The sequence below is a fragment of the Canis lupus genome, chromosome 28 (genome assembly GCF_003254725.2).
Source record: "Canis lupus dingo isolate Sandy chromosome 28, ASM325472v2, whole genome shotgun sequence".
Lineage (NCBI taxonomy): Eukaryota > Metazoa > Chordata > Mammalia > Carnivora > Canidae > Canis > Canis lupus.
In genome coordinates, this window is record NC_064270.1 from 31,520,940 (window position 1) to 31,532,965 (window position 12,026).

General features: G+C 44.3%; 1 protein-coding gene across 16 annotated transcripts in view; it reads right to left on the reverse strand.

Annotated features, from left to right (window-relative positions):
* FGFR2 (fibroblast growth factor receptor 2) overlaps window positions 1–12,026 on the reverse strand; it is a 106,442-nt gene that overhangs the window by 65,376 nt on the left and 29,040 nt on the right. For all 16 annotated transcript variants that reach the window (XM_049103085.1, XM_049103078.1, XM_049103076.1 and 13 more), the window contains one exon: window positions 1,602–1,771. In XM_049103085.1, coding sequence (XP_048959042.1) covers window positions 1,602–1,771 — 170 coding nt within the window. The remainder of the gene's footprint in view (window positions 1–1,601; window positions 1,772–12,026) is intronic.

The following is a 12,026-nucleotide window of genomic DNA, read 5'->3' on the forward strand; positions in this document are numbered from 1 at the left end:
AGTGTGGTGGACACAGCTGTAGCAGAGAAGTTCATCCACCAAGAAATCCTCTTCTACCTGGTTCTTAAGGACCTGGAGTCTGGGCTAGAGCATCCTCTATCTATTTTAGCCCCACTGCAGATTGCCCAAATGGCTCCCTGACCCCCGGTCTTCTGATGTTCATGCCCTTGGGGAATTTGTCTCCTCCCCTAATGATCTGCTTAATAAGAGAAAACAGCCAAAGTGGTAGGAGGTCACTTCCACGATTAGGTTACCAAAGGCTGTGACTTGTCTTGTTCACACACTACCTCTTCGTGTCTGCTCTCCCTGAGGGAGCCAGCTACCAGACCAAGAGGCCTGCAGGGCAAGGAGCTGAGGGCAGCCTCCAGCCCACAGTCAGGGAGGAACTAAAGCCCTCGGCCCAACAACCTGCAAATTAGTGAATCCAACAACCACAGGAACGAGTCTGGGAGCAGGTCCTTCCCCGAGGCTGATCCTACAAATCAGACTCCAGACTTAGCTGAAATCTTAGTCCCAGGACAGACCTGGCCATGGAAGGCACAACTAAGCCACTCTTGGATTCCTGCCCCACAGAAACTGTGAGATAATAAATGTTGTTTAAAACCACTGCGCCGTGGGGGTAGTTTGTTACACAGTAATAGGTAACTAATGCACCTACGCTTGCTTTCCAAACACACCAAAGAATGTCATAGTGAAGTTCCATAAGCCTTCCTCATAGACTAAATTCCTCAAGGCCTCCCCTTCCACGCTAAGTAATGTAGAGAATCCAGGTCTCTCTTCCCCTTCCTTCAAACTCAGCCCAGGAACCCTTCCTGACCTCTATCATCCTTGGCATCCCAGATAGCCAACATATTCCCTCCCTGCACATCCACAGGACAACATGCTCTTCTGGCCTCGGCGCATTCAGATCACAGCTGTCTGGTCGGCCTTCCCAAGGGCGAGGAACCCCTGTGAGATAGGGCTGTGCCTCGTCCAGCGCCTTGGACCGTGCCAGCCACAGAGGATGCTCAGCAATGTCCAAATGCATAAACAAGACCCTGAATGGAGCATTTACAGGCCTCTTTAGGGAGATGGTTGTCCGTTTCCACCTCCCGCTCGAGTGATGAGACTAAACTTCACCACATTCTGTGATGGGCCCTCCAGACCCTTGCAGATGGGGACAGAGAGATCGCCTCTGTCACCACAGAAGCACTCTCTCTTAAGAAGTAACATTTCATACCCAGCGTCCACACCAAGTCCATCCACACTCATACAATCCTGCTCAATCAGGGCAAGTACCCTTACTCTTCTCCGATTCTGCTCCAGTTTCAGTTTTACAGACTATAAAGCATATAGAAAACAGACTCTCAACTTTCTACCCTTCTGTTATTAAACGCTTCTCACATAAAGAACAATGCAAATGGAGATTATGCTTTTCAAGAACGTGCGAGTCCAGGAAAACTTTTTAAAAATATCAACCATGGAAATGACCAATTAGGATAATCACTGTTTTTTTGGGTTTTTTTTTAAATACTCCTTCTGGTTCCTGTTACCTTGCAACTCCTTAAAAAATGGATTAATAAAAATGGGAGACACAGAACATTGTGAAAACTTCATTCTACCTTATAGCCTCCAATGCGATGTTCCTGCTTAAACTCCTTTCCGTTCTTCAGCCACCTCATAGTTGGTGTTGGATTCCCCCCAGCTGGACAGCGAAACTTGACAGTATTGGCCGCAGGGACAGCGTGCAGACGCTTTTCCATCTTTTCTGTGTTGGTCCAGTAAGGCGCCCCTGGGGTGGAAAACAACGTTACAATGTACAGAGAAGGAGAGCTTCATTTCCATAACAGGGAAGATAATGTTATTTTGTATGTGAGCGAGCTGACAGCCTCAAAAATCCTTGGGTAATATTTACATTAGGAAAAAAATTTTCTGAAGTCTAGCAGATGGCCCAGCAGAAGGTCCCTGGAGATGCACTGCTCGTTAGTCTGTGTCTCTTAACGGGGAAAAAAGTGTTTGAGGTACCTTCTCTCCCTCCTTCCTGGTGCCAGAATATAAATTCGTGGGGAAATCATGTTTTCAAATGCTACTTTCTATAAACAGTGACAACACATACAGTAACTAACAACAGCAGAGTCCTCCAAAATGTATCATTTTAGATCAGCACACCTAGCAAGTGGTCACAAACACACAGTGACCACATACACACACCAAGTGCGCTCTTGAGGCCAAGTCAACTTACCCACTGAAGCTGTAAAGGATAATCAATAATATTACTTCCCATACTGATATGATCAATGATTCAAGGAGGCATCATTAATTTCCCAGCACCCTATCACTAAGTAGGTATTAATTTTTTAAATGGAGAAAAGATTTTTCGGTGGTTGTGGATGCCCTAATTCTATCATCGTGTATCTAAACAGATCAAATTTAACAGATTCCTGCTGATTACATGTTAGGTCAGGTTGAGCCCTCTAAATGGCCTGCAAAGTCCTGGATACAAGTGATTCTTTAAACTCAAGAGAAGGGATCCCTGGGTGGCGCAGCGGTTTAGCCCCTGCCTTTGGCCCAGGGCGCGATCCTGGAGACCCGGGATCGAATCCCACGTTGGGCTCCCGGTGCATGGAGCCTGCTTCTCCCTCTGCCTGTGTCTCTGCCTCTCTCTCTCTCTCTCTGTGTGTGACTATCATAAATAAATAAAAATTTAAAAAAATAAAATCTTTAAACTCAAGAGAAGAGAGAACTTTTTAAATTGCCAAATGAAGGACATTTTATCTAAGTAAGAACCACAGCATGGATCCAGAATACCACCATAAATTCTTTATGCCCGCCAACAATGGCTAACGAGCACTATTGACCGAGGGCTTATTTGCAAACAGAGCTCTAAAAACTCTCCCGTGTTTAACATATTATCCCTGACACCAATCTGATGAGAAAGGCATTATTATAATCCTTGTTTACAGACAAGGAAACTGACGCACAGAGAAGCTACAAAGCTGGGAAGAGGTGTGGGCAGATTTGAGCCAAAGCAGTCCGATTCCAGAGCCCACAGTCTTTGCCCCTACTCTCCATGGCTGGTAAGAACCAGCTGCTCCAAGGGGTCAGAATCCATACCTTCGGCCACTCTGATGTTAAAGACCAGAGTTCAGAACAGCCAGCCCGGGCCAAAGGCACACCACCTTCTTTATTACCTGCCCAAAAGTTCCAGAGAAATCTTGTATACCTATTTAACTTTTCACATGTATGTTTCTGTCTCAGCAAACTAGTAGCCAAAATTTCCCTAAAACAAACTTCAACAGGGCCTTGGACGTTCTAGAACATTCTAGAACACTGGAACTCTAGAAGCAGATTCATAACTGTGTTTACTGCTGATGAGGCTTAGACTGAGCAGCAGCACGCACACTTCACAAGCCAGAGGCAAACAGGTCCAGACAGGGGTTGTGCCTGTGATGTGGATTTACAAGTCTCCTCTATTCTGTGGATGACACAGCCTGCTCCCGGGGGCGGGGTAACAATCCCCTTCTTAATAGCCAGACTTCCACGGCAGAATTAGAAATTGGAAAAACGCATTCAAAACACCCAACCCGGGACGCCTGGGTGGCTCGGCGGCTGAGCGTCTGCCTTCGGCTCAGGATGTGATTCTGGAGTTCTGGGATCGAGTCCCACATTGGGCTCCTGCATGGGGCCTGCTTCTCCTCCCTCTGCCTGTGTCTCTGCCTCTCTCTATGTCTCTCATGAATAAATAAATAAAATTTTTTAAAAATCCAATCCTGTTTGCCTCACCCTTGCTCTTGAAACCTGGCTATAAAAGGTGGGGCCGAGATTTCTTAACAAGAGCATGTTGTATCTTCTTTATCCTTGTTTATCTAAGTATCAAGGTAGGATATAGATGGTGTCTACTCAATGCCAAGACAGTGCAAGCAAGACAAAACTGAGGTGGTCGGTCATGTGTAGGAGAGAAAGCCAGAGTGGAGCCAGGAGGAGAGCCAAGGGAATAAGAACGGAGCTGCACACTTTCCTCTGAATCCAGTTGTATCTGCAATGAGGTAGGCAACTTGGTAGCCATTGGCTTTGGCTGTCAAATGCCCATGAACACACTCATTCTTCTGAGGGTTTACCAGGGAGTACTTGATTGCTATTCATCACAAGACTCCCAGAGCCTGGCATATACTGGAACAATTTCAATAATCTTTCATTTTAAAAGCTTCTACTTAGAAAAATCCATCCACAGCCACAGCCACTAAAAAGAAACCATTAAGAGCACAAAATAAATAATGAGCTTTGTCGCTACACAAAGACTTTTATAAATCTGACCTAAATGAAAAGCATACCTCATGCTGTCAGGTGTCTGTACTCATGTCATTTGTTTAAGTAAACACAATAGCCTATTCATATGAATTAGCTAAATATTAATGTAATAACTCTTTGAGATAACATCAATTATGGCTGAGTTGATCCTTTGGAATGTCTTTTCTTTTTTATATAAAAGAAATCAACAGATATGTGCTTACATTCCACGGGGCAGGATTTTTACATTCCCTAAAATGTTAAAAAGTAGGATTTAGTTAAAGGAACTAGGAATGTTGCTGTGTTCCTCCCTCACTGGGCTAAGCTGTCAGGGAGGCTGTAACCCACATGGGGATCAGCCCAGACCACATGAGCCCGTACGGTCATGGCCTGTGGCAACAGCACACTGGCAACCAACACCTTTGTCTTGGCACCTAAGAAATGATTTAAGGACAAGGGTGAAAGAATTTTGCTGGAATTTCTGGCAGGAAGCCACTTCCCTGCGGTAAAATTTCAATCGTCAAAACTGCACCTATAAAATCTGCTCGTGCAAAATAGACACATGGCCATGAAGCAGAGTATGGGCACCAAGCTTGTCATCTAAAGCCACAGAGGGGAGAGAGAGAGAGAGAGAGAGAGAGAGAGAGAGAGAGAGAGAGAGAAGAAGAAAAAAGCCACAGAGATGCAAGGTGGGCAGGGCAGTGTACGAGCCAATCAACAGAGTAGAAGCAGACCGCCTACAGGGTTACCTATTTAAACCTACATCTGCAACACTCTCTTTCCCTGAATACCTGTAAATAGTGACTCAACAGATAAGCTGTCAAGTTTTCGAAGTTCTGAGAGGCAGTGATGGGCCACCCCAACGCTCTGCTCCGTCCCACTCTGGCTGAGTGCTAACATCACACGGGACAACACACTTCTGTGACTAGGCTTTCCTAGAAGGTGTTGAGCTCACGAATTGTTTTTAATGAGCATGATGCTGGAAGGGAGGAATTATTTTATACTGGCTCCTCCTGAAATAAACTAGTTTTATGTGAAGTCTGAACAATCGAGAAGGTCTAGAAAAATAATGAGACTGTGACTAGCCCTAGGTGCGCTTCCTTCATCAGTGGCCTCATGTCCTCTGCGAACTTTGTATTCGATATTTCCTGCCATTTTTGCAGTCTGGATACACGGAAACGCCAGACACCACTGCTCTCCGCCCCCCCCAACACACACACACACATACACACACACACACATATACACCAAGCACAATAAAGCAGTTGGTAAGAGGCCAGGACCAGGCTCTTCTACCTGAGGCAGCCTCTTTTCATACAGTGGCTGGTGAACAGTGTTAACTTTCATTTGGAGAAGGAACTCACTTCACAAATCAATGATTTACAAAAGCAAGATGACCCTTGCACATAGTAGGTGTTCAGTACAAACATTTCCTCAACAACTTCATAAAAGATGGAACTGCAAGCAAAGGCTACAACATGTTTCAAAGAAGTGTCTTCTTTGATCCCACTTAATGGGTCTTCTTCCCTGGCATCATCTTAGGGATGATAAGAGGAATGAATTTAAACTCTCTCAACAAAAAAATAAATAAATAAAAATAAAAATAAACTCTCTCAACAGAAAAGGAATGGTGATATAAATCTCAGATGGCATAAAAAAATGAATTCTGCTAAATCAGAGGTAAACAAATTGAACTATAGTATATGTGGGTCCTTTCTGCTCTGACCTTCTCAGATCTTCCAATGTAACATGTAACAGAAGAATGATGCTCTCCTAGTCATTGAATACTAACAGTGAGTTTAAAGGAACAGTAAAACTCAGCCAAAAAAAAATAATAATAATACATACATACATACATAAATAAATAATCCCATCAAGGAATACTATACCTACTCAATATCATTTTCCATACAGTTATTGTCTATTAGTGAAAATGCTAATAAAACTTTACTTTTAATATAGCAGTAGTCTCTCAAGATGTGCTGGTTAAACAGAGATGTATAACTCCACAAAACTTCCCTCGAAGTCTCTTTGACACATCACCTCCACCTCACAGTGAAGATACATCATATTCCTTCGCTGGGCCACTTCTTTGTCATTTATGTGTGTTTCCATTACCAGGCTGTCTCCATACTGAAATGTATCCGTTTCAAGGTCTGCTGACCAACAAGAGTAGAGCACCTGGAGGGTACAGCTCAAGTTGTGTTTGGCCCATGGAGAAGACGCTCAAGTGTTTATTGGAAGGATGGATGCATGGATGGATGGATGGACAGACCGACATATGTACCAGCCAGATAAATGTTAAAAGCTTGAGCTATATAATGAGGGAGTTGAACTGAATGTTCTAGTAAGGTCCCTCACCCTCCTAACATTATGTCTAGGTATTCTCTAGGCAGATATTGATTGTGTCAACAAATGGTAGGATTAGAGGGTTTCTTTTGACCATGCAAATGAAAACATGGGCTACCCCCACAGTAGCCCTTACATGCCCCACTACGTATCCCAATATTGACATCTAAGATCTATGGTCTCCTCTCTTTCTGGAATCAAAAAGAGAACACAGCCCAGCGGTTTAAAGGAAAAACAAAGAGTCACATTACCACTGTACCAACAGGCCTCAGTGACCATCTGGTCTAATGGCTGATGTGATCAATGTCACCCAGAAAGGTCAAGCGATCTGATCAAGGTTGCATGGCCAAGGCCAGGCTGAGGCTAGAACCAGGCCTCCAGCTCCCTGGGCAATGCTCTTTCAACCATTCCAGCCTGCCCTTTGAACTCTCCCATGGTAATTAAGTCAAAAGTTCAAGATTTATGTGAGCTGTGGACACTGATGACTGCCAACTGTATTTTTATTGATGCAAAAATAAAAAAACATAGCCTGTTTCAGCTCCTAGATTAAGTCTCACAAACTCCCTAAAGCCCTACTAAGGCCTCTGTCTTAAGTCTATAATTAGGGCCTTTAAAAATATCACTAATCAGGACATTTGAATGCTTTGACCCTGACTGGGGTAGGGGTGGGAGGATGTCTCTGAGCTCTACCCCCATCCTTCCAGTAGACTGAGGTTCATCTGTTTTCAGTTTTGCATACACTAAGAGAAAACAACTCTAACAAAATACAGAGATGTGAGTGAGTGCGTGATTATGGGGGCAGCGGGCTTTATTTGAGAATCTCATTAAAAACAACAACTTGCTGACCAGTGAGACACTTGATAAGAAACACATTACAACAAACCAGGCAAGTGACCCTCATTAGAAATGCCTGAGCCCACTGGGAGACCAGCTGCCTGTGGGAGCTCCTAGGATCTGCCTTCAAAAGAAACCCCCCACCCCCATCCCTCCACTTGTTGGTTATGCTGGTTGACCACAGGGGAGGCCAAAAGAGATAATTCAATCCAACCTTCCAGACTGAACACCATCCCTGGCTTGTGTGATAAAACACTCCAACCAATTCAGGATGAAATTTTCATTACAAAGGAACATCAAAAAATTGAGGAATCCTGTGTGCTTTGGGTTAAGTTTAAAATTATCATTATTATTATTACTGCTACTACTACTATTATTTTCAATTCCTGGAAACTGCAACACAACATTCACCAACTTAGATATAATCTCTACCAAGTAAAAATCCCAATTAGACCAAAGGTAACTGTAACATGTTATTATCAGCAAGTTTATCAATGAAAGGAGTATGGAATCTCAAGCCAAGTCCCTTCATTTTCCCTAGCAAGTTCCAAAAAAAAAAAAAAAAAAAAAAAAAAATGCCTTTCTCCCTGACACGGAGGATGGGCATCTATCTGCAGGTCTCAACAGGAGTGAAACCAAAATAGAAAATTGCGCTTGTCTATGTCTTCACTCAAAGAACAACTCCAGGAGCAAAAAATCTTGATAAAGCTGCCTCACCATCAATTCCCTCTAGTTCAGCAGTTAACCTGAACTGTGTCAATCATGGCCTTCCCAAGAACGAAGTCTCAAGCTCTTCAGAAACATTAATCACTTCAACACAAGGTTGGGGTAATAAAAAATCACTCGGAGGAAAAAAAAAAAATGGACATGAGTGTCTACTCATTGGCTGCCAGATAACCCATTAAGCTACCTGTACCTAGGGGAGGCAAGGACTGATTAAGTTATGCTTTTCCTGCTGACATATAAACTCTGAACTTTTCAAAACCCTCAACCTGGATGCATTTCAAAAATTAGCATTTGAAATTGTTAACTTTCTGTCCGAGAAAGTCTGTTTCACTAAAGGGCATATGTAAGCAGCATTATTTCCTGGCAGCCAGGCTTGTAATGACATCACGGGATTGTTCCGCTCAGGGAAACGTCTAGCGCTGGTAAGGTGTGAGGTCATCAGCTAGTCAGCTGCTAAAATATGACCTGAGAATGCCCTTCACATCTGTGATGGAAGAACTTGACTTAAAAGGCAAGAGAAAAGTCAGGTCAATCAAATCTGCCCATTGCAGGGATTTTCAAAGCATGTACAACAGGATGTTAATAAATGCTGTATTTTAAAAAGGATCTTATGGTCAATGAGTTTGGAAAACCCTGGGTAAGGCCAAAGTTAAACAGATGTTTTACCATTGAACACTGCAGAGTTTGTATTAGCTGATGGACACTGTAAGTCCCTGAGAAAGGGTCAGAGTAGGAGGCATTTTTCAAATTCACTTCAAAATACAACTCCTTTTTGGCACGGAATTATTCTGCACTAGAGCTCCATGGGACAGACTTTGGGGAACACCAGCTGATTCTCTTAATGTGCAGATCAGACCGGAGCATTACTGTTTGTAATGAGACCTGTAAAAGATGTATGTGAGGACTGTAATTTCATAAAATATTCCCTCAACATCCAAGCTAATCCCTGCCTCCCAAAGTGGTCTACCAGGAAAGGCGGGTCTGAGATACAACGTGATACCAGCCCGTGACGCTAGAGACACTAGGGAACAGGACAGGTGGATTTTCAAAATCAAGCCACTCAATCAGCTTGTGTAAGCGGGGAAATCTCTACAGGGGAGCCCACTTTTGAGCTGAGCTGTGTTTTGTACAATGGTGTGAGAGTCTGTAAGGTCAACCTGAGTATTGCAAAACATTCCTATGAAAATCAGATCAGACCTACTTTCATGGCCAACATTCAACAATCTTGCCGTCATTTGGGGCTTAATTTTGCCATTGTATTTGGCCACGGTGCTTTTTGTACTCTGTACAAAATTTAAGAACCCCACCAGGCAGATAAGCTTACCTTCTTACAGCTAACCACCCAAATTAGATAAACAAAAATCTAGCACACCAGCAGAGGGAATGACCCACGCAATGTAGTTTTCAAACCATCGGCTGCAGAACTAACGTCTAGCAACCCAAAAAGAGAAAAAAAACTTCAGACAAGCCCAGAAATGTCCCTGTCAGCACAGGGTCACTGGAGCATCATTTGTTAACTTCAATGAAGAGGAACTTTCAAACACACCCCAGTGGCATTTCCAGACAATCAGAAGGCACCAAAGGAATCGATCTGGACACATGGGTGTTTTCCAGGTGGCTGAAAATGCATGGAATTCGGTGCTTCTACAATTTTCCCTATTAATCAGGTCAGGCATTTGACACTGGAGGTGGCAAAAAATTGTTTTAATGGCAACATCCCCTTCCCCGCCTTGCCAATTACCCTGGCCATGGCATTCCTCTGTCCACACAGGCCACAGCTGCTTAATCTCTGCTGCCCCAGGCTGCACCTGTGAATCAGACCAGCCTAATCACACTAACAGATGGCAGAGGCCAAGTAGCCAGCTAAGAACTGCTATCACTTTAAATCGCATCTAATGTTTCACAGGCACCAAACAGAGGCAGTTCCCGACAGCAGTATCTCCCTGGTACAGCTAACACCAGCCCTTAATCACTGCAGAGCACCCAACTCGGGGCGGACTTGGTGTCATTCGAGAGCTAATTACATAGAACCCTGGTCGCAGGGTGAAGGCATGGCATTCGTTAAGCGCGCTCCACTCCCTGGACCGTCTGCACAGGCACTGGGGGCAGTTAGGAGCAGTGTTCAGGATATAAACCTGGAGGTTCATGGCAGGTAATCCTTCCCAATCACCAGAAAGAGCTTCAGGTCACTCAGCCTACTTGTTACGTAACCTATACCTTGCTGTTACATGTTACTCCTTCCCAAGTATTCCTGGTAACATGCTATCCGACACGGTACTGATGACCAGGACAATGCAATTCGCAGGCATGCCAACACAACCCAGCTGCCTCCAGATTCTGACATGGGGGCACCACTTGAGAGCTGTAAACAGCAGGCAAGCATCTCACTGCACCCCAGTCGTCACCCTGGGGACCCGAAGAGGGCTGTTGTGATTCGACATGCAACAAAGCCTACAAGCGAATGGTAGCTTTGCCTTCTGCTCACTGAATCATGGATTTCCGATCAATTAAACAGGAACAGCACCTCTCTCTACCTTATGGTGTCGGGGGTGTGGGGGGCACTGCCTGAGCCAGCAACCAGCACAGAGCCTGCCCAAAGCAGGACCTCCAAAGCCGGGTCATTCACTGCCTCCCCTGCTATAGCCTAAGAACTAATAGGGAGTGAGGACGTACCAGGATTTAATTATTAAGTACTAACCATAATAACTTTGTTAGAGGGTTGGTACAAATCACAGCAGAAGACCATTTCACTCACCCACTGCTTTATAAAGAAGAGCTCTAACAGTAAACTCCTGCTCAAGGCACATCAACATGTGAATCCCTAAGTCAGAGCTTCTCATTCTTCACTGTATAAGAGAACCACCCCCAGAGTTTCTAATTTAGTGCATCTGGGGTGGGGCCTTGGCATATGCATTTCTAATAAGCTCTTAGAGATGATGCTAATGTTAGTGGTCCAGGTCCTAAGTTTTCTCTTGCCAAAACAATGAAAACTACAGACCAAAATATTTCCCTTTTTGCCTAAGGTACTAGGAGACTCGGGGACAAATGCAATTCCCCACTTACCACATTAACCAGGTCCCTAACAGCATCAGTTTCGTTGTCTTCCCTCAAACAGTTCTGCGCCTATTTTAGCAACTAATTGTCTTATTGTTTAGGCCTTGTTTAAATGTATTGAACTGACTAAAATCCTTTTGAAAAAATGTAGACTCTAACACCTGAGCCAAGAATGCTGGTGACCAGTGTTAAGATCACTTTGGGAGCACGCAAGCCATGTTATTGGAAATACATCTAAGGCTCTGTTTTATCTTCTTTATTGAACAAACTCACACACTCTTCTGAGTGCTGGACAAATACAAACTCATCTAATCCTTGTAGCAACCCCATCAGACACTGTTACTATTCCCATTTTACAGCTGAAGAAACTGAGGCATGAAGTTGAAGTACTTGACACCCAACTCAGAAGTGATAAAGTTAGGCCACGTGCTTCTACCCCAAGGCCGCCCTGTGTCACTGCTCGGCATTACCCGCCTTTAAAAAGCAAACAGCACTTGCAGACTCGCTTCTCTATCACTGTCTGCAAAATAAGGCACACTCCCCCATACTTCCTCTCGACACGCAGTAATGTTTAAAAAGGCCACAGTTTCCCAACCTCAGCACTACTGACATTTTGGACCAGATCCTTCTTTGTTATAGGCTGTCCTGTACATCGCAGGATGTTTATGAGCAGCACCCCCGGCTTCCACCCACTGGATGTCACTGGCATCCCTCCTCCCCCTGTTGAGATAACCAAACATTGCCCAATGTCCCCCAGGGGAGGGAGAACCACGAAGCTAAGCCGCAGACCGTCAAAG